The sequence below is a fragment of the Solanum stenotomum genome, chromosome 8 (genome assembly GCF_019186545.1).
Source record: "Solanum stenotomum isolate F172 chromosome 8, ASM1918654v1, whole genome shotgun sequence".
Classification (NCBI taxonomy): domain Eukaryota; kingdom Viridiplantae; phylum Streptophyta; class Magnoliopsida; order Solanales; family Solanaceae; genus Solanum; species Solanum stenotomum.
This window is the reverse complement of record NC_064289.1, coordinates 27,938,473-27,962,130: the sequence shown is the minus strand read 5'-3', so window position 1 is coordinate 27,962,130 and position 23,658 is coordinate 27,938,473. Positions and strand designations below refer to the sequence as shown.

The following is a 23,658-nucleotide window of genomic DNA, read 5'->3' as shown; positions in this document are numbered from 1 at the left end:
TCGTTTCATTTTATATGTCATTCCTTTCTATAAATAGCTGGACCACAATACTTGTCATTTTATAAAATTTATGCATAAATTATCATATTTTGCCTAATATACTCTTGATAGAATAGTTAATTAATCTTGTCATTTATTAATAAAGTTGACTTAAGAAAATATTAAATAAGGGTAAAGTTATATCATTTTTTAATGCAGTGCAAAGTAAAAATGTGACATATAAAATGAGAGGGAGCGAGTATAAGTTAAGGATACAATTAATTTAAATGTAAATATTTTAGACAAATGAGATTTTCCGTCTTATTTTTTTCTTATTTAATTGTTTATTTATCAAGATATAAAAGAAAGAAAATTGGAAAAAATAATGTTCAGAACAGTTTTAAAGGCTAAAAAGGATTGGTGGGATTGGAGGGCGCTGACCATGTTGGATTGCCTCAGCTGATTTCTTAAAGCCTTCAACTGGAAAATGAAGGCAAACTCTGGCCGTTTTATCTCTTTTAAATCACTGCACTTACATGTTCCACCGGAAACTCTACTCCGGCGAAAGTATTTAATCAAAAGAAGACTCAATTTCCCCCGCTGCTTGGTTCACGAGCATAGCCACGCCAGCTTCCCAGTTCGTTGTTCTCAGACGCCCGCCGACGGCATCGATAACTCCGATGAGCTAATTCTGAAGCAAAACTCCTCGACTACTAGGCGTAATGTACTCCTCATGCCTCTTCTCACCATCGGAGTTTGTGCTCTCCGTTCCGCAATTGCTAGAGCGGACGACAAACCACCACCTGAGAGTGTGCCGCAACCTCCGGTGACTACAGTGGAATCTCCGCCGCCTGATCCGGTGGTTAAGGCGGATGAAGTGATTAATTCGAGGATTTATGATGCGACGGTAATTGGAGAGCCTTTGGCTTTGGGGAAGGACAAGAAGAAAGTATGGGAGAAGCTTATGAATGCTCGGGTCGTGTATTTAGGCGAAGCCGAGCAAGTGCCAACTCAAGATGATAAAGAAGTGGAGCTGGAGATTGTGAAGAATTTGAGGAAGAGATGCGCCGAAGCAGAGCGGTCGATTTCGTTGGCTCTAGAAGCATTTCCGTCTAATTTACAAGAGCAACTAAATCAATACTTGGCAAAAAGGTTAGAATTCTCTTGGAGTGTATCCAAAATTTGGTTATCCTAGTGTGTCTTCAGAATAAAATTTCATGATGCTAGCAAAAAATGGTTCTACATATTTACATTTTGACAAATGCGATTGGAACTGTCAGTTCTACTGTGTTTAGTAAGGGTAGATTTTCCAGGTTTTCTTGAGAAGATTTAATGATGTTCATGACCTTTCATATGTGAAGTTGTGCAATAAATATTGTTTAGAGTTGTATGATCTTGTTATCTAAGAGTTTGTTATTATGCATTTGTTACATCTAATGAAAGAGAAAATTAGTTGCATTGGAATTTTTGTATGAGTCATATATCTGATGTTATGCACTTGATATTGCAGGATTGATGGAGAGTGTTTGAAATCTTATGTTGCACATTGGCCAACTCAATATTGGCATGAGTATGAGCCCTTATTGACTTATTGTCGCGAAAATGGGGTTCGACTAGTTGCATGTGGTTTGCCTCTAGAGGTACTTATTATCTGTGTCTTCATCTGTTAGTTGACCGGCATGAGCTAGATATATTTATGAATCCAGAGAATAAAGTAGCAAATGGTATTAGCTATGCTCATTTTTATGCACTATGCTTGCAAGATATTCAGCAGAAAAAAGATTGATTCCTTTTGTTACCACGGAACATCTCTTTATTCTATAAATTCCAATTCTTTTCATTGTCTGATAGTGCTGTGCATTGATCAAGTTGTTCTAGCTTCATAAGATAAGGATGAAAATGTTAATTTTTCTGGTTTTTTTTTGGAATAGGTCCTACGAACAGTTCAAGCAGAAGGTATTCGGGGGCTTTCAAAAGCTGATCGTAAGAAATATGCTCCTCCAGCCGGGTCAGGTTTCATCTCAGGCTTTTCGTCTATGTCACGCAGATCATCTGTTGATGTAAATATGCTGAACCAGCCTACTCCTTTCGGACCAAGCTCATATCTCTCTGCACAAGCAAGAGTTGTTGAAGAGTACAACATGTCCCAGATAGTTTTAAAAGCAGTGACGGATGATGGGGCGGCTGGTATGCTTGTAGTTGTCACAGGTGCTACCCATGTCATGTATGGATCAAGAGGGACTGGGGTGCCTGCTAGAATTTCACGGAAGATACAAAAGAAAAATCAAATTGTCATACTACTTGACCCTGAAAGACAATGGCTAAGGAGGGAGGGAGAAGTTCCTGTTGCTGATTACCTGTGGTACTCTGCAGCTAGACCTTGTAGCAGAAATTGTTTTGATCGTGCAGAAATTGCCCGTGTAATGAATGCAGCTGGAAGGAGACGAGATGCCTTACCTCAGGTTAGTTTTTATGCTTCGAGATGAAAGGTATAACTAACTCAGCTTCTAAGCTCCTATTTTGGCTGCAGTCGTACATATATATTGAATCATTAAAACAGATAGTTTCCTGCTAACTGAGTTTTTCAGGCTTTAAGTGTATGGATCTTGAAGTCATTAGATAATTAATAACTAAAACATCAGTTATGTGTTACAAGATCTACAAGTGCCTCCTGCTGCCTGAGTTCTTCAGAAATCGTAGCTTGTGTTTACTAAACAAAGAGCTTGCTTCTTTACCCCACTAGTTTGTCAGAGGAGAATTGACCAAACCCAATAGAATACAGTACTTTTCAGTCAGAAGAAAAAATATTCAATTTGACCAAACCTTTTATAAATTTACAAATTTTTTAGTCCAAGACTTCCATACCACATTTGTAGAGAATACTTCTACTTAAAGATTTGTGAACGAGATAAACAATAAGACAAATGAGAGAACTTAGACAAATCACTCTAGTACAAGAAGTCTGCTGGTAGGTATTCCTCAAGGGGTATTAGGATTTTTGCTTTTTGAAGAAACTTGTATCTAATGAAGGACCTGAGATCATCTGGCTGTAGGGTCCTTCTCTCAGCTAGTAAACAGAGACGGGAATCTTAGGTCTACCTTATCTTGATCTTGTTCAAAAATAACTTTTCCTTCCTATCTCCAGCACTGACTTGTGCGATATATTCAGTATGTGAAGGATATCCTATAATCTCAAACAGTGCTATATTCTATATATGAGGCATGTTCATGATTATGACCAGTTAATGAATTGAAAATTCTGCATCAGTTCATTCTGGCTATGTCCAATGCTCTCTCTTGGCTGCTTTATCAAATTACATAAGACTCAATCTAGCTTGTCTTGTCTCTGGTCCCATATGCATTTGGATGTTTCTCACTTACCAAAATGAATTCCATTTGCAAATGGAGCTTTTAGTACTGCAGGGAAGTTGTTTTCTGATTGAGTTGTTACCCTTCCCTAGATATGCAATCACCATGTTTCTACTGAAGCACTATCTAGTTCCTCTCAAGTCTCATCATGTGCATCACATCTACTTTTTTTTTTTTTTTACGACGGTTGTGCTCTGGCCAGCTTGTGCACGCACACCTCAACTATTCCACCGACCGAGTACCTGCTATTTCCCCACCAACACTGGTAATGGGTGAATCTGACTATCAAGAGTTCAAGACTAGGCATAGGAAAAACTAACCTAGTGTTTTCTGTTTCTACTAGGATTTGAACCCTAATCTCCAAGGCTTGCACCTCTTCATTGACCACTATGCCTCACCATTGGGTGCTCACGTCTACTTCATTTTTAGACTATCTTTCCAAAAGGAATAACTTTCATATTACAACTCACTCATTGTATAATCAGAGTCCTGCACTGATGGCCTTTATACCATTTACCGCAAGCTTGACCCCTGGATAGTGTGCTAAAGGTCCTCAGATGCAATTTCGTTTATTCTATCTGCTGTAGTGAACTGAATTTGATGTCTCTGTGTGTTTATTAGTAAGGTACTTTCTTTTCTTTGACAAATCTTTCATACCTTCACAGCAATGGTAAATTAGATTTCACAATTTTTATCGGTGGAAAAGAATTGTTTGAAGTTACTCATCATAAATTTTCTATTCCATTTTTTGACATGGCTTCCTGAGCATTTTATGTACTCATAACATATGAGGTGTTCATTGAAAGACTTCTTTCTAAAAATGTATTAAATAAAGTTACCAAGTTCAAAAAAAAAAATGTACTAAATAATTTCAGAAGTAAAGGGTTACAAGTTGCATAACTCAGTACTGGATGACCACTGTCCTGTATGCTGATTGCTGTTATCTGACCAATAAAGCGCAGCACCCTATTACTTTCTTACACAAGAATCAAGTTCCAGCTTGGATAGTGATGTCTGTTTAACATTCTTTTGGGCCCCAAAAGCATCAGCGAAAAGGGGCTTCCCCTTTTAATTATTTATCAGTAAGTAAGAATGACACAGGTTGCCTTCCCAGATTTAAAATATCGCATTTCATATTCGTAGAGAGTAATTGAGATAAAATTAAACTAAGCGGCACAAGGAACTGATTTATTGTGTAAAAGACTTCATTCTTAAAACATGTAATTTTCATTTGTATTTGAATCAAATTGCACTTTTTTATAACCAAAAAAATCCCCTGTTCTACTTTTCTCCACTCAAACACCGGACTTGGTTCATTAGTCAAGATTCTAACTCGTGACATGCCCTTACCATACATCCGTATCTATATTTCTTTTCCGTTGAGCCAAGAGCTATAGCACTTTTTGGCAGGGTTTCAGTGAGATTGTATAGTCATGGATCCTGTAGCTACAATGCTAACATCTATGGGTTACATATTCATCTTCCTGTTTTCCTAGTGTCCCATCTGTTAGGGTTAATTGACATTTTGTAGCAGAAAGTTCGAAGTTATTACTATCTTTGTCTTCAAATTTCAACAAAGATACACTGGTTGCAATTTGAGAGTATATAATACTGCAGCTGTTGGAAAATGATTACGTTCTAGTAATTCTGCATATTATATTGAGTTGTACTCTGAGGAACTTGATTTCATTATACTTACATCTTACCTCTTTCAGGACCTTCAAAATGGACTAGATCTTGGTGTGGTATCCCCCGAAGTGCTGCAGAATTTTTTTGATCTAGAGCAATATCCTTTCATTTCAGAGTTAACAGACCGCTTTCAGGTGTGCTATGACAAACATCTATTCTAAAACTACCTGTTCACCCGCAGAAGGAGAAAAGAGAATGAACAAAGAAAGAAAAAATAAATAATAAGAACATCAATTTTTTCTACTTTATCCTTTTGTTTTACGCTTGTACTGGTGTATAAAGAAAATGCTAAGTTGTTTGAAGTTGAAAAGAAGCTTGCTTTGATGCAGGGTTTTAGAGAGAGATTGTTGGCTGATCCTAAATTTCTACATCGATTAGCTATTGAAGAATCTATATCAATAACAACTACTCTGTTGGCACAGTATGAGAAGCGTAAAGAGAATTTTTTTGAGGAGATTGATTATGTTATTACAGACACTATTAGGGGTATAGTTGTGGATTTTTTCACAGTGTGGCTTCCTGCTCCAACAATTTCTTTCTTGTCAGTTACTGATGATGTTGATGCACCTGAGAGCATCGGAGCATTGAAAGGTCTCCTGGGTTCCATCCCAGATAATGCTTTTCAGAAAAGTCTTGTTGGGAAGGACTGGGATGTGAGTCACAGAGTTGCCTCTGTGCTTATTGGTGGCCTTAAATTGGCCGGTGTAGGATTTGTTTCTAGCATCGGGGCGGTGGCTTCATCAAATATCTTGTTTGCAATGCGCAAAGTATTAAATCCGACCTTTACTACTGTCCAGAAGAACAAGCGATCACCAATATTGAAAACGGCGCTTGTGTATTCATCATTTCTTGGTACATCTGCAAATCTGCGTTATCAGGTACACCATCATATACTTGACAGTTTAATCTTTCATATCATTTTGCTTTCAAATCCAAGATGCTGATTATCTATTTTCATTGGATATCTTGGTTAAACATGGACTGTGCCAGTATATTTTAAAACAATATTTTAAAACCATCTTTAGCTCCTGCAAATTTTAAGGATTTTTCTGTATGATGTTCCTGCCATAATCATGAAAAATTGGAGATTGATTTTTGCTGTCATTTTGTTTCAAAATTGACCCTTCATCATGGGTTTATATCCCTATCAAGTTTGAGAAAAAGCCCAAAATGGATTAACATTGAACTTGTTTTAATGCTTCCTGGAGTTTGTGGAAGTCTGATTGTTAATCAAATTTGGTCCCTTCATCTTTACTAGTGTAATGTGTTTGACACGAGACTGAAACTTTATAGTAGCAGTTACTTTAGAAACACCTATATGACAATGATTTCCTTAACTTTCTATTGAGGTGTTTGAGGTTCAACTGAAAACAATAATTTTCATGAAATGCAGGTTATTGCAGGATTGGTAGAGCACCGGATTGCAGATAAATTTTCTGACCAAACATTACTTGTAAATATGCTATCTTTTGTTGTTCGAACGATCAACTCCTATTGGGGAACCCAGGTTAGATACGGTCTGAAATTCTTTGAAGTTAAATCTTTTTTTCCTTTTCCTTTTTTTACAACTAATCTACCATAAACTTCTTTCGGGACTAGTGAGTATCCCAGTAAACAGTCATGTAGGTTAATGATAATGGAATCTAAAAGATTAGTCTTTGTGAGGGTCTTCTCAGGGCTCAGGGTAGTGCCTTATATTTCCTTATTTATTCTGTTCCTGAGGGCTAGCTGGTGCAAGGTTCGAAGCTTGGTAGAAAATGTGCCCGCCCCTTTACCATTCTCTGCTTAAAACCTTCTATTTGGATTTCCTATCCTTTATTGCTTTATCTTCCGTTCTTTATATTTTGTCCCATCCTTAACCCAATTTGCCTTCTTTCTCTAGCAAAAAGTTCTCTTAGAAACGTAGTAGGAGATACTGCTTTTCTTTCAAGAGAAGATCCATCTATCCTCATAGCAGCTCTGCAGTAAAGACACAATGAACAATAATGTCACCAAGCAAAACCAATTAGATTCAAAACACGGTAATGTACCCTATTAATCCAAGCAAGTCCTCCAATAATGAACTGAACAAATAGTCAAATACAGACACTAATTAAGGGACTAGACTGTAGCAACAGAATACACTTAAAAAGAGAAGAAGGAGAGTGACCGAGAAGAACAGAGAAGGGGGAGAGGAAATCAGAAAGGGGATGAGAGGGACTAGAGAATTTCTCAATACCATTACTTGCCTAATTTCCCCCCTTACCCAATTAATCCCTCATAGCTCTTACCCCGGGCCTCACACATTATTTTCATACAAACTTGCCCTCCACCGTTTTTTTCTTCTTTTACTAACCATTCATCCACCATCACCTCATTGTTGATAAGTAATTTTTCTCTTTGCTAATGATTAGTACTTCTGTATCTCTTCTTCGCAGCAATGGATCGACCTTGCACGGGTTACAGGATTGCAGGCTCGCAAGAGCAAGCAAGTTTCTGATCTTGCTCCAGATTCTGCAAATCCTACTGCAGTTGGTTGCAATACTCCAGAAGATACCAATTCTGATGAAATCAACAGTCAATAGTAACACTTCCACTTATCTTCTCTACTTTCTAGCATAACTTGTAAGCAGCAGTTTTGATTCTTTTGCTGTATATCATTCAATTTTTAGCCTGTCAATATACACAGTTTATAAATTTTGACACACGTCAAATACATCTTTGTTATTCAGACACTTGGATCTACTTTGCCGAGAATAAAAGCAGACTGAAACTACATTGGAGCACTGTTTAACTATAACTGAATACAACATTGCACTGGATAGTGGATACTCCTCTTTACCCACTCAAAATTGACTTTAGTTGCACCTTTGTGTATCTTTTTAAGTAAAACTGTAAAAATTGCAATGAAATGTAGGAACGCATTGCAACAACAGTGAACGATGACATAAACTTTGTTCGTCTTAAGTGGCTGAATGCAAGGTATTTACCTTGCAAAACCTGAGAATCCTTAAAATGGTCATGGGGGTTACAATCGCTCAAAGTCTATGGGGCCGGCATTCAATAATATGACTGGTCAAAAAAGGAATACAAAAAAAAAAAAGAAAAAGGATGAAAACATAGATGCCGTTCACTTTAGAGTAAATTGTCAAAATTAATTAATTTCTCGGTATCATCTTAATGATATGTTGAACAACAAAAAATCATCTTAATAATAAATGATACAAGCAATGGAGCACTTTTACTGTCGACTCTCAACAACGTCCTTTTCATTTTTAGAGCTAATTGTCTAGAACCCTAGATTGATTCCTCGTGATGTGTCTTGGTAAAACTAGCAACCAAATTATCATCTTACAGAATACAAACAATGAAATATTACAAGACCAAGAAAGTGAGTATGAAGTTCCCATTCATTAGTATTCTTCAGCATTTGTTAGAACTTCGATATATTAGGATCTTGCAGCTCCTTCAATCTCTCTTGAAGTTTCTCTTTAGTTTTCTCCAATGCTACTTCTAAATTTTTCATCTGCACGTCATTCTGTGGTCAGTTTTTCTTCTCCTTTAATCATACCAAGAAATTATGATTCAGTTGCAGAATACGAAAAGGGCATTACTATACCTGTTGCCTGGCAAACCTATTGTGGATGAATAGCCCGCTGAACAGATCAAAACTATCTTTAACTGAGCTCTCCTTCTGCATGTTGTCCAATTTCAGTGTAATAATAAAAAATGGGAGATCCCAGAAGTTGAAAATTTACTCCAGAGGATAAATGTGCAGCAGGGCATATGCATAATCTTGTACAAGTGCAATCAACCAAAATAAATAAATCTCTAAGGAGTCAATGTTGCATAATTACCACTTGAACAAGTTTCTGAAATCCCTTTGTGTCTATTGGCGTGGGTTCAACCTCCATTTCCGACAAGATCCTGTCAAGTGAAGAAGATTAATACTGTAGCAGATTGATTTAGTTCTTCTGCAACTTGTGGCTAACGAGCAGGTGACACAAATTACCTGCCGATTGTGTGAGTAAGAAATTGGCTTTGGGCAGCTAATCTATCATGCTCTTCACAAGTCATTTCCAGCATTTTGCAACCCTTCAAAATAGGATCAGTGCATTTCTCAGATGGGGGTTCTCGATCTTTCCAGTCAAATTGGAATGATTATGAGAAAGCAATAAAATTGAGGAAGAAGACATATGATCTGCAGTACTTCCTTACCTCACTTGAGAAGATGTGCAGAAAGCTAGAACACAGGGGTTGATCTCTAATTCGAACCATGTCGTACATAAAAGTCAAGTCTGTCCATCCATCCTTACCACTTTCTGGTCCAAACATTGGGTGTGCACACAGCAAATCGCACTCTTCGGGCATTATCTTTCAAAGTTCAAACACATGGGTATTGTTAGACAAAATATGGAAAACCTTTGATGACTTGCAAATAATATGAAACAGTAGTTTGAAAATTGCATACTCGCAAAAGGACATCTTTTGGGTGTTCTTTAACAGAGAGCACATCAACGAAAAGTGTAGGCCGCTTCAGACAATTGAATGGTATGGACTCCACAACTCGTGATAGAGACAGGATGGACGTGCTTATCATTATAACTTCATTATCCGATTCTAGAAATGCACCCATATCCCTGCGCGCAATCAATCAATAATAACTGGTAAATTTATTCATTCTCTTGTACCATCAAAAAGTTGTCTATATATCCATACCTGAAGAACAAGATACCCAAATTTGTGCAGAGCTCTGAATAATCTGATCTTGAAGTTACTCTGATCAAATGGCCTTGTTTCATCATAGTTTTGGCCAGAAACTGGGCGAAAGGACCAAATCCAATTATGCCGATTCGTATAGTTTTTGGTTGAGAAGAAGAAGAAGACGACAACGACGACATGGATGCGGCAGAAAAAGATAAACAGCGACAAATGCGGGGGAGAAGATGTAGCTGATGTGTGGTATTGTCATACCTTACGTCGGACGCGTCCTTTTATACAAAAAAAAAAAAAAAAAAAAAAGAACAACAAGGAGAAACGGTCTCAAGACGGACGAGTAGACGCGGGAAGGCAACTAAAAGTCAAAAACGGAAGCGACTAAAGTTCGCTTTTATCTTTAGTCGCTAACAAAACTATTTTTGGACAATTACAAGTTAAAAACTCCTTTCGCTATAATACTACGCGTCGTTTGATAACTGATTAGAAAAAATATTATTTATCTATTAGATTATGCATAAGTAATTACTATTTTTAATATTGGATTAGAATTATATGTAAAAGTAACATGATGTTTTTTATGTAAAAGTAATATGATGTTTTTTTTTATAATTTAGAAATTTGTATAATTAATACATACATAAGTTATAAGTTATGAAGAAATTTAAATACAATTTTATGCAGGATAGAAGATTGATTAAACTCGACATAAAATAATATAAAAATTTCTTGTAACTAGTTCATTGATGTGTTGTCATTTAGTGGATAAAGGTTAACGACTTTATTGACAAAAAATAATTGCGTGACCTTATAGTTATCTATATTGTATTGAAAGTATGATATTTTCACTATTTTTTATTATTTTTAACCAAATAATATCATCATTAAATTATTCTCCTAATATTTTGGACTTTGCCGTCCTTATTGATTTAGGTAAGAAATCATACTAATATAACACTTTAAATCAATTAGACTTTTACCTTGTATAAATACTAATTTACAATTCTATATGAGTAATATTTTGTATCAAATTTTATGTGAAACATACGGCTTCTTAATTGGGATTTATATTTGTGGTAAAATATAATTCAAATGCATCGTTATATATATAAGTTCATGGTTATGGTTAAAAAATCAAATCGAACCGCAATTCGAATCAAACCGATTAAAAAACTAATATTTGGTTTGGTTTGGTTTTAAATTTTGAAAACCAATACTATTTGGTTTGATTTTGATTTTACTAAAAAACAACGATATAATATCTCAGATGATCACTCAACTTTGCATACTTTATTTAGAAAGTCACTCAACTTTGAGTTGTTCACTTAGAAAGTCACTCAACTTTATTTATAACTCAAAAGTCACTCAGCTATTGATATTTCACTTAGAAAGTCACTCAATAGAAAATCACTCAACTATTGATATTTCACTCAAAAAGTCACCCAACAATTTAAATAGTTTATTCATTAAATTTTGTTGAAATCTAGTTTTTGTTTTAAATTATTTTTTAAGAAATAATAAGACATTTATTTTAATTATCCTATTGACCTTCTTCGGTTATTTAATTAGAATTTTTTTGAAAAACAAACAGTAGCATTTTTTAGCACAATTAATTTCAGAAAATTAATAGCAATGCTACTGTAGATTTTAATTTTAATTTGTCAATTGCAATTGTACGTTTAAAATAGGGATAAGGGTCTGAAAAATATCCTAACTTTGGTCAGATTTGTTGTTGCGATACTAAACTTTCATGATGACCTATTACCTCCCTAGACTATTTAATACTGTATTTTAAACATATATATTTGCCCACGTGGACATAAAAAATAATGCAAAATTATAAATTGTAATGTGTCCATGTGGGTACATATATACCTTTAAAATACACTATTAAATAGTTCAGGGGGTAAAAAATACGGTATTAAATAGTCTAGGGAGGTAATAGGTCCTTATGAAAGTTTAGTATCGCAACAACAAATATGACCAAAGTTGAGGTATTTTTCAGACCCTTATCCCTTTAAAATATATATCTTTTACTAAATTACAAGGAGTAATCAAAAAAGATGCTCAACGATTTTTTTTTTTTTAAAACATAGTTTTAAAAAATTATATTTCAACAAAATTCAAAAAAATAATTAAAATGAGTATCTTTTTATTTTTTAAAATTAGTTTAAAATGAAATTGTATTTCAACAAAATTTAATGAAGAAATTATTTAAATTAGTTGGATGACTTTTTAAGAAAAATATCATTAGTTGAGTGACTTTCTAAGTGATATTATCAATAGTTGAATGACTTTTGAATGATAAAACAGAGTTGAGTGGCTTTTTAAGTAAACTACTCAAAGTTGAGTGACCATTTGAGTCATCCAACTAATAAATTAGATATATAACCAAACCGAACCGATAAATTAAATATATAAATTTTATAATTAATTATATATTATTCATAAATAAAATATAAATATTTTATTAAATTTTAATTAATTTAAAACTTTAACTTTACCATTTTCTCAAGTCCAACACTTAAATTTTAGCCCAACTATTACAATCCTAAGTCCAAGTCCATCAACATCCATTACTTTAGTTTTTACCTAACATACATTCCATAAGATAGTCACATTTTCTCTTAATTGAATCACTTTGTTTGTGTAATGATAACTCTAGTATTGCTTAATTGCTTAATTGACCAACAATAGCTTTTCTGTGGATTGTTTTTCTACTAGTTGTTTGTGATTTGTCCTCCTTGCATTCAGAGGACTTTCGTTATGAGTCAGTAGATATTATTCACTTCAGTTATGTTATTTAGAGGCTTTTTGAATATTAGTATTCAATTGTAATAGATTTATTTTTGCAATCTATTGCAGTTATGATTCCGCTTTAGTTTTCATATGATATGCTTAGATATCTTATGTCAAAAATTATCTTGAGATCACGTGTGATTCCAAGCACCATGTCTTAACTAGAGTGTAGGTTCGGATCATAACAACAAGTTTTACATATCGGATGAACAATGATAATTAAGGCCTTTGGCCAGTACTCTGAGAAGGTCTATTCTAATAGTTGTTGTTCTGACCTGTCTTCCAGATTGAACATTAGCATTAGATTGATTAGGTGCAAAAGATCCCTGTCGTTGTCCTCCATTATGTTTGCCATTGTAACTACCCACATTGGGCCTTCTTGTTCTCCCTTCTTTCCCTACCTTGTTTATTATAATTGTTTTGATGATGAAAACCTACCAATGACGCAATTGTACAGGTAGCAAACATAGAAACAAAAATAGATACTACTTTAACCTGTGGCTCTAAGCCACACACCTCTTCAATTTCTGCTTCTCAGTAGGAATTAGTGTTTTATAAAACAGGGACGTGAGGCGAGACGTTTTACTTAGGATAGGGCGAGGTGTAAGTCTCGAAACATGGGGCATAAGCTCTATGGATCTTTAAATTTTTAATTTACAATATAGTATCTTATCTTATATATATATAAGAGAATCTTAGACCCGCTTATGTGGCACCCTCACAAATCAAGATTCTTATTTAACCCTTCTTAAAAGTCATAACCTTACGGAAAATTACAACTATTTATAAAAGTCACAACTCTTTAGAAAAGTCAGAACTCTTCATAAAAGTCACGACTCGTCATTTTTCATTCACACCTTTTAAAACTCAACACTTAATTCCAAGGCACCGAAAGAAGAAAGAATAAAAAAAGAAAATTGATTTCAATTGCAATGCGACATTACTACTCTTGCACCTCTCAATCCACAACCCATAACGCTACTGGAATGGTTGTATTCATAACATTTGATTTTTTAGTAAACAAAACTTCTATTTCTGCCACTATGATTTGTGGGTTTTTTCGGCTATAAGAGAGTCAAATTCAAATACATTAATTAAGCTTCTTATGAAGTGTGTTCATTCCTCAAAGTTTTTTTCCTCCTATTTCATGAAGCTTAATCTTTTACTGTGAGTCATAGTGATTCATCTAACTATTGTAATTTCTTTATGCTATTTTGGTGACTTTTTTTGAACTCTATTAAAAATCTCAGCATGGATGATTGGAAATTGATCTTCTCTTTTGTCCCTTTTTACAAACTTCATATACTTCTTGGAAAAATTGCTTGTGGGTCATGCTATATTTGATAGCACACAACAACAAATATGTGATAACAATACGGAACCAATGGTGAAGTTTGTTAAAAGAACCAAACAGATTGCTCTCTTGCTTGCCATAGTTAGTATATTATTTTGATTGTTTTATCTTAGGTACAAACATTTTGTATGCCATTGTACTCTTCCTAGAATATTAGTATAGAGACAATTAGTCCACTTCTTTTATCGCAAGTGGACTATTTTGCCATATTTCTTCCTCTCTTCTTTTTGGGCATAATAAGAGATCAAGTGTTCTTGACACTAATAGATTCCCAAAATACACTATAACAAAAATATTTTTTTATTGGCAATAAATATGCACATTAACGAAGAGTGGCTAGAGCCTTTACCGATATTAATTAATTGTCATTAGATTCAATGTCGCTATAGACTTTAGGGACATTTATAGAGGTACTAATTGTCTCTCAAAATACATAGTTAGCGATAATTAAGCTATTTATTGTCGTTGAAGATCATTTTTGGTGTAGTGATAACTCTTTTTTTTGGCTTTTTTCAATTAAATTTGTGAACTATAAACTTTGATACAACCCGACTGACTATTTTTTTGAAAAATATGTTAAGCAACGTGCCTTTTTCTTCTTGATTGTTAGGAAAGTAAGGTCGTCTTTATTATTATTTGTGGATATTTGTGAGTTCAAGTGCTCACAAAATTATGCTGTGAGATTTTAATATGTTATGTATCAAAGTTTTGATTTTGAATGTCTAGTTGTGAACAGTTCCATTCAGATGTCACCTGCTGCTTGGTTGATCATTGCATTAGTTCTTTGTAACTGCATACTATAACCATAACAATAACTATGGTTTAATTTCTAATAAGTTGGGGCCGGTGATATGAAATCTAAGCACTAATGACTATTCTGAGACAACAAGGAAAAACCTTTATGATATTAACAATTTTAGGGTCATTTTTGACATATACATGATACGACATACTATAATAAAAAAAAGATTGATGGAGGTTCATAAGAAAGGAGCTGAAGGTCTCCATTTGAATTTAGTTAATTATGTTCTTGTATGGACGTGATGTTCCATTTTACTTGAGAGTGTTGTTGTTCAAAACTTTTTGATTTCTTCTTTAACGACTAATGTTATTCTTTATAACTTCCCGAAATTTAGAAAATTTCGTTACTTCTGACCAACTATTTCCATGGAGATTTTCTTAGACTTCTTTCTTATACTTCAAATCTCTCTATGACTCATAATTTTTGTGCAACAAAAATGAAAATCATAAAAATATAACACTTTAAAATTTCAGAGGAACACTTTGCCTTAAGATAAAATGTTCTTAACAATGTAGTGTATGCATAGAAAATCCGGATATTACCGAATGATCATATATAAGCTTAATAAAATAGTTCAATCTTGTGCGAAGCACGGATAATTTACCTAGTAATAATATAATAGCACAAACTTATAAGAATATATCAATAATAGTTTGAAATAATTACAAAGACGATTAAGGAAACTTATAGAAAATAAAACTTCTAACATGATTATACAAAGTATCAATAATCTAATATCTTAACTTTCTATTAATAAAAGAATCATTATTTATAAAAATATACTATTATCATACTATACAATTTACCCTCCTAAAAGAAAATAATAAATAATTTTCCTAAAACTTACTAGTATATTATAATAAAAATATCACTCCATCATGATGAAAATAAAATTACTTTCAAATAACTAAATAAAATATGATAATTTTGAGACATATGACAAACACATGAAGCCTAATAATAAGCGAAAAAGTAATTTTTCGCTACATATTTTTAAAAGAAATATTACGTATTATATAATCGCTTTCATGATGTTACCAAATAGAAAAGATGCGATACTACAACTTGTTATTTGAGTTATTCTTAATCTTCTTAATTCTATAGATTAAAAAGCTATCAAGTGTCATTCATTTATTCCAGAATTATGAGGGCTAATAATGTTTTTTTTAAAGAGCAACTTTCATATATAGCTATCATAATTAAATTAATTATTCTCCTTAGCTAAAGTTTCCGTAATTACTAACTATAGCTATATTTTTAAGCTGCTATAGCGGTGATCAGTATTCGGCTGTATAATTCTCTTTTTTTCAAAGTTTTATACAAAATTGAATTCAAATATTTTGAAAGCATTAGGCAGCAATCTCGGCTAGGAAAAGGTATAAAATCTCTAAATTCATGGAATAGTAGCTCGTTAGACTTTCCTACAAAGTTATATCTTCTTCGTACAATCCAATTGATTTCATCTTTGTACATCCGATCCAATCTCGGCGACAACTAAATTTTCTCGGCTAGAAACATATATTTGATTTGCATTGATTCGCGTTTTTGATTTGCATTCATGTAGATGAGGAACTTGAAATAACAGAACAATAGAACTGATTTGTATATGTAATTGTATAAATTCTCCATTAATAATTGGAGTTTCATTCTAACAGTTGTTTGCAATTGTATTCTAATAGATCGAGAATTAACTAATTTTTATCCCCGATTTTATAATTACTTGATTGATAATTGGAGTTTTGGTTGAAGAAATATTTTTCAGTTGTATTTGAATTGGTCGAGAGAGACGACTTGATATCTGCAATTTGAGTACGTAAATGTATAAAAGTAGAATTCAATTGTATAATCTACTATAGTTTATGTCAAATAGTATATGTTCGTAATTGTATAAATATATTCATCAATGATTGTTTATAGACTTGTATGTTTTGTATATGTATAATTTTACATTATTTGTAGAATCGTATGAGTTAGTGTCTGTATGTGTATAATTAGACTTGATGGGGTTAGTGTCTGTATGTTTATAAATAGACTTGATGTGATTAGTGTTTGTATGTGTATAATTGATTGTTGGGTGTAAATTATGTGGAAAAGTTGTTTGTATAAGTTAACTAATTACTTTTGTAGTTGTATAGTTGACATAAATTTGATTTGTGGACTTGTATAATTTGATTGTTGACTTGTATATTTTGTATATGTATAATTTTACATTATTTGTTTTGTGAAAAAGTTGTCTGTTGAATGTGTGCTTGTATATTTTTGAATTCGTGTTTGTATATGTATACATGAGTTATTTTTGTCTATACATGAATGCCTTCCATCTGTATTTTGGTAATACATTCTGGAAAATGGGATGATGCGAAATGTTACATTGACTACGTTATCGAGGGGATAGTTTTTAGAGAAAATGTGTTTACAAATATATGAATTTATATAAACAACAAACCTCAAGAGTAGATGTGAAAACAAAAAAATATACAACAGTAATTCCGAGTTTGAAGGGTTTATACAAATAATATTATACAATTTGAATAACAATTATACAATATATTATTATACAACGATGGGTACAGATTTGACCCAAACCAAACCCAAATACAAAGAAATATAGTAAAATGTAATTTATTTGAAAAACTAAAATGAGATTTCCTTTTACCTCATAAGTATAAAATTGAATTCGTATATACAAAATGGATTTGTATGAAAATATACAATATAGTGTAGATCCAAACTTCAAAAGTTTATACAAATAATTTTGTACAAATTATGTTTCACCATCTTCATCTTTAGATATACAAATCTGAAAAATAAAAAAAAATTCTAGTGATATATAAATACAAATCGGAAAATGATGAAATCACAGAAAAAATAAAATGTAAAGAGAATTTAACTATAAAACAATTACCTATAAATCAGGAATCACGATTGAGAAGGAATGAGTGAAAATTTCAAAATCTGAAATCAATTTTGATTGAGAGAATAAAGGAGAAAATAAGGGAAAGTGATTGAAGAGAGAGAATAGAACCATTTATATATAAGGAAAAGAATGCTATACACAGTTATACAAATAAGGAGAACTGAAAAACGTAATTACCGAAATTAAATGGTTGTGAATGGTAGTATAAACTAACATTAGCTATGATAAATAATTAAGTAGTATAAGTTTGCTTAGATACATAATTTTTCCTTTTTTAAAAGTAAACTTGGACCCTTGGTCTGATTTTATTGAGATAATCTGATGGGCTCAAAATGAGTCCATGTAGTCATCAAAACAAAAACAAAAACAAATAAAGGCAAGACAAAAAATCCAGCCCATTAGTTGGGTTCAAACAAGAGCAACTTTCACATATAGCAAACACAAAAATCATATTTGTATGCTATAACTATAGTTTGCATAATTGTGCTCCATAGCAAACATAAATATGTATATTTCGCTGTACATATACAAAAGAAAGCAGTTGTATAATTTCGCTACACATATACATAAGACATCAGTTGTATAATCTACTTTGGTATACATATACAAAAGATCAATTGTATAATCTGTGTTTGTATAAAGCAAGAAAGAGAGAAAGACAAGAAATCTGGGTTGGGGAAGATCGTATTTGTATAATCATAAGTGTATAGGACGAAAATATATGCATTTGTATTTGTATATACAATTTTCTCTCGCTTTATACAAATACAAACACAATGTATACATTTGTGTTTGTATAAAGTGAGAGAGGCGACTGAGCGAGCAAGATCTGGGAGAGGGGAGAGAAAATATATGTATATATACAATTTTCTCTCGCTTTATACAAACACAAACACATTTTATACATTTACGTTTTTGTATAAAGTGAGAGAGGCGAGTTAGTGAGCGAGATCTGGGAGAGGGGAACANGATCTGGGAGAGGGGAGAGAAAATATATGTATATATATAATTTTCTCTCGCTTTATACAAACACAAACACATTTTATACATTTACGTTTTTGTATAAAGTGAGAGAGGCAAGTTAGTGAGCGAGATCTGGGAGATGGGAACAACATATATGTATATATACAATTTTCTCTCGCTTTATACAAACACAAACACATTTTATACATTTGCGTTTGTATAAAAAACAAGAGAGGCGAAGAAGCGAGAGTGGCGAGCGAGATTCACCAGGAGAGAGGCAAAATAACAACAGTTTGCTATGGGGTACAATTAAATCAAACTATATTTATAGCATTTAATGTGAATTAATAGTTTGCTGTTATATACAATTTTTCCTTCAAATAATACATTAAGACCCTAGATTATAGGGTGTCCTAATAAGTGCTGCAACTCATCCTTCATCTTCCATTTTGTTTCTCCGCCGCTGCTACTAGTTTCTAGGTGTACCATCTGGTAGTGGTTCCTAAGCTGGGGATACTAATGAGAAAGTCCGCCTATGCTTCGAAGCTTCATGTAAGTATCTCTTCTATTCCCACTCCATTCCTTTCCGCTATTCTTCTTATTGACATCTTTCATTTCTTAACTGAAGCAAGGAGAAGAGAGGAACTGTTGTCCTGAGTAGATTTCTGTCGATCTTCCCTCTATACACTCTTGTAGATAATACTTGCACAACTAATTCACTTTTGAGATAGCCACAAACTGTGTTGTATATGGTAGCTATGTGACTTTGTGGCTTTTTTATGCTTTCCATGTTAAAAACTGTTGGTTCTCTTTATTTTCCTCGTCTTTATTCTGATTGTTGGTATTTATTGTTTATCCATGTTTAATATCCCTTTTGCTATGCCTGGTAGTTGATTAAAATGCTGATATTGTAGTTTACCTTGTTGCTCTTGATCTATGGCTGTAGTTGTGATGAACTCAGCCAATTGATTAGCTTCTCTAAAAATGTGCCTTATCTGAATATTAAGTGATTTCATCGGCTCATGAATCTTCTCTATCTTGTCAATTAGCTCCCAAGATATTTTCCACTCCTTTCTAATCATATTTTTAAGACTTAATGAATCAGTCTTTAAAATTATGTTAGCGTATTGATAACCTCGTAGTTTACAGTACCTTAGAGCTTTCCATATCACCATTAATTCAGCCACCATGTTAGTGGCAAACCCAATTCTTTTTGCCTCTGCATATAGTAGATCCCCATTACTATCCCTTAGAAAAATCCATAGGAGCTCATCCCGAAGTTTCCTTTGCTTGCTCCATCCGTGTTACATTTAATCCAACCCTCCTCCGGCCTATTCCGCTATACCATGTGATAATACAAGTTAGGTATGTATTCTTTCAGCATATCAAGCATTCCACTCCATTGAAAATGAATGTTTCTGATTCATGGAAACCTGACTTATATTATCTGATGAATTGTCATTTGTCATTGACGAAGCATTTTCTCGAATGATACCTCCTTGCCATGTCTTCTAGAGTTTCTCCTTTTCCATAGCTCCCACATGATAGTGGCTGGGACAACTTTCATTATTTGTTGCAGCTTTGTACTTCCCTCAAACTCCCACCATTTACTAAGTAAATGATGTAATTGAATTCCCTCAATATTAAAATCGGCACAAGAAGCAAAATATTTCCTTAGCCTTTTAGCTATGGGAGTTGTTAGCAATAAACATGTCATAGTTTTCATCTCCCCCTTTTTGCAGCAGTAACATTTTGATACTATTTGTAACTTCATCCTCTTCAAATTGTGATCTGTTGCAATTCTTTTCTTCCATACTCTCCATAGGAAAAAAAGATTTTAAACGGGAGACCTTTAATCTAAATGTCACTCATCCATTCTAAAGATTCCTTTTTCTTCCTTAAAATGTGATAGGCTGACTTGATAGAAAAAACTCATGTTGAATTCTCCATCCACCATGGCTTATTCTGGGCATCATTGTTAGGCTGGATGTTTTCACGATGTGATCTAGCATTTCCTCTTAAATATGTTCTTGCAATTTCTCCATCTTCCAGCTTCTATTATCTATATACTCATTCACCTCTATTTCCTCCTCCCTCGCTCTTTCTCCTTCTGTGAAAACTAATGCTCCTTGTTTCGTCCAGTTATCATACCAAAAACCCGAGTTTCCTGCTTTTACTTGCCACCAAATGTCATGTTCCACCGCTTCTCTTACTTCCAATAATTTCCTCCAAACATGAGAGGATCCTGAATTCCTTGCAGTATTTATTTGACATGTAGCTACTCCATATAGAAGTAGATACCCTGAACTTTCACCATAATTTAGCAAAAAAGGCATTATTAACATCATGTAGCGATCGAAATCCCAAACCTCCTTCCGCCTTAGGAAAACACATGTCATCCCATGCCACCCAATATTTACCCTTAATCTGGCCAGTATTTCTCCAAAAAAATCTTGCAAAAATCTGATGCAACTGTTCGCTCACCTTTTTGGGGGAATTCATAGCAGAGAGAAGGTACACAAGTAATAATTGAATTAATATGACCAATCAAGATGTATTTACCTCCAAAGGATAAGAGTTTATTCTGCCACATTAAGATTCTTTTCACCACTTTCCTTACCAACTCTTCGAAGTAGTTATTGATCTTTCTTCCATAAAACATAGGGCACCCCAAATAAGTGAAAGGAAAATTTCCTTGTCTTATTCCAGTCAGTTTTCTCATACTGATATCTACTATTAGTGGGGTCTTGTCATGGAGATAGAAAGAACTCTTAGCCTTGTTTATCATTTGACCAAAACCCCTTTCTTAATCTCTAAGCACTGTCATCATCTTAATCACTGATGTTCTGTGTCCTGAACAAAACAATATGGTGTCATCCGTATAGGATAAATGGTTTATTTCTGGACTCCATTTTGGCATACCATACCTTTTGTACTCTTTATCACTGTGCAATGTGTCTAAGCCTTTAGCCAGGACTTCTGGTGCAATAATAAATAGTGTTGGGGACAAAAGATCTCCTTGTTTAAGTCCTCTAGAAGACTGAAAAAATCGATTAGACTGATCATTAATGAGAACTGAATACCAATTACTAGAGATGAGTCTCTACACCATGTCAATCTACAAGAAAATGATAAATTACATGGGGATTTTCCTAGGAATTAGTATGAAAATTTGCAGGAAAATAATTTCCTGCGGATTTTCATACTAATACCCATGTAATTGAAACTTTTCTTGTAGTGATAAGAACCTCCGAGAAACCAAATTTTCGTAAAACTTTAGTTAGGAAGACCCAAGACACTCTATCATATGCCTTAGCCATGTCTAGCTTTTACCACCACATTAATATGTTGATTCCTCCTTTGAATATCCCTAATTATTTCTTGTGCCAATAGTACATTTTCAGTTATATTCCTACCCTTAACAAATCCCGATTGGGTAGGAGATATAATTTTAGGTAACACCTCCACTATTCTGTCATGCACCATTATCTTGTTGATAAAGGAACTCAAACTTATTGGCCTCATGTCTGAAAAATTGTCAACCTCCTCCTTCTTGGGTAATAAAATTAGATTAGTATGAGTGATAAACTTTGGCAATGTGTGCCCACAAAAGAATGCAGTTACTAATCTAGTAATATCAACTCCTATGATTTCCCAACAAGATTGGAAGAACAATCTTAGAAAGCCGTCTGGTCCACTCACACTATCTCCATTCACTACTAAAAAACAGCTTAAAAATGATGGATAGAAAAGCGACGGACGGCGTCGCTCCAAAAAGCGATGTCTTTTGCCACACTGTCCGTCGCTTTTTAGTAAAAATAATTATTTTTAAAATTATTTTACAAAAAGCGACGGACGGCATCTCTTAGTCCGTCACTTTTTTTCCCGGATTTTTGCGCTAAATATATATATAATTAATAATTATTTATTTAATATATATAGAGACGCCGTCCGTCGCTTTTTATTAAAAATAATTATATATAAATTAAAAAATAACCATGTTGTCCGTCATTTTTAATTTATTTTATTTTATTAATTAATTTTTAAAAAAGCGACGAACGACATCTCTTAGTCCGTCGCTTTTAGGTCAAAATATCTAGTCAACTATTTTTAAAAAGAGATGGACAATGTCTCTTAGTCCGTCGCTTTTTGGTCAAAATGTTGGTCAACTATATTTACAAAAAGCGATGGACTTAGATACGCTGTCCATCACTTTTTATTAAATATCTAAAAGACATATTGCCATTTTCTTATTTTCCTCTCTCTCTTCACTCTTATTCTCTACCTTCTCTCTATATATATATCGATCCTCCCGTCGCCGTCGCCGCCCTTCTGTCGCCGTCGCCGCCCTTCTTTCGCCGTCGCCGCCCTTTTGTCGTCGTTGCCGCCCTTCCGTCGCCGTCGCCGATCGTCGTCCTCAGCCAATGCTCCCCTTCGCTGGTTGTCGTCGCTGCAGGTAGGGGGGCTAAATTTTAGTTTTTTTTTTCTATTCTAGTGATTATAATTGATTGTTTGTTAGTATATTATTGTTTTTGTTTGTTGGGTTGTGTTATTCAATTGTTAATTTGATTTGATTATTGTTAGTTAGGTATAGATAATTGAAGATTTTTATTTTAGGGTTTTTTTTTTAAAAAATTGGGCATTGTTAGTGAAGAATTAGCATTTTTGTATTTTAGGACTAGTTTAAACTTGAGAATATGTAATTTTAGGTTGAATTGGGATTTTTTTGGATTTGATTTTATGACTAGTTAGTAAAGTGTTAATGATTTGAAGTTAGAAATTAGTAATTGAAGTGTTATGAGTAGATGATGAATGTTTGAATGTCATGAATTTAGATGATGAATGTTTTAATGTCATGAATTTAGATGATGAATGTTTGAATGTCATGAACTTAGAACTTGAACTTGAACTTAGAATTTGAACTTGAACTTGAACTTGAACTTGAACTTGAACTTGAAATTAAAACTTGAACTTGAACTTGAATTTAGAACTTGAAATTGAACTTAGAATTTGAACGTGAACTTAGAACTAGAACTTGAAATTAGAACTTGAACTTGAACTTAGAATTTGAAGTTAAACTTAGAACTTGAA

General features: G+C 33.5%; 2 protein-coding genes across 2 annotated transcripts; one reads left to right on the top strand and one right to left on the bottom strand.

The window, feature by feature from the left end:
• The first annotated feature begins 385 nt into the window (after nt 1-385).
• Nucleotides 386-7,713, top strand: LOC125872558 (protein RETICULATA-RELATED 5, chloroplastic). Its single transcript, XM_049553300.1, has 7 exons — nt 386-1,131; nt 1,490-1,619; nt 1,911-2,441; nt 5,064-5,171; nt 5,367-5,915; nt 6,431-6,544; nt 7,455-7,713. Exons 1-7 carry the CDS (start codon nt 467-469, stop codon nt 7,599-7,601), a joined length of 2,244 nt encoding a protein of 747 aa, XP_049409257.1. The 5' UTR covers nt 386-466; the 3' UTR covers nt 7,602-7,713.
• Nucleotides 7,714-8,150: 437 nt separating this feature from the next.
• Nucleotides 8,151-10,010, bottom strand: LOC125872559 (arogenate dehydrogenase 1, chloroplastic-like). The gene is made up of 7 exons (XM_049553301.1): nt 9,736-10,010; nt 9,488-9,656; nt 9,235-9,390; nt 9,029-9,111; nt 8,874-8,943; nt 8,636-8,710; nt 8,151-8,542 (listed from the first exon to the last, which is right to left on the bottom strand). The coding sequence occupies exons 1-7, from the start codon at nt 9,915-9,917 to the stop codon at nt 8,450-8,452; spliced, it is 828 nt and encodes a 275-aa protein (XP_049409258.1). The 5' UTR covers nt 9,918-10,010; the 3' UTR covers nt 8,151-8,449.
• Nucleotides 10,011-23,658: the final 13,648 nt, after the last annotated feature.

Coding starts and splice junctions, on each gene's coding strand:
- LOC125872558 (XM_049553300.1), top strand. CDS start 467: ATGAAGGCAAACTCTGGCCGTTTTATCTCTTTTAAATCACTGCACTTA. Junction 1,132..1,489: donor AATCAATACTTGGCAAAAAG/GTTAGAATTCTC, acceptor TTGATATTGCAG/GATTGATGGAGAGTGTTTGA. Junction 6,545..7,454: donor ACTCCTATTGGGGAACCCAG/GTTAGATACGGT, acceptor TCTTCTTCGCAG/CAATGGATCGACCTTGCACG.
- LOC125872559 (XM_049553301.1), bottom strand. CDS start 9,917: ATGTCGTCGTTGTCGTCTTCTTCTTCTTCTCAACCAAAAACTATACGA. Junction 9,657..9,735: donor TTGGGTATCTTGTTCTTCAG/GTATGGATATAT, acceptor GATTGCGCGCAG/GGATATGGGTGCATTTCTAG. Junction 9,391..9,487: donor CAAAAGATGTCCTTTTGCGA/GTATGCAATTTT, acceptor GAACTTTGAAAG/ATAATGCCCGAAGAGTGCGA.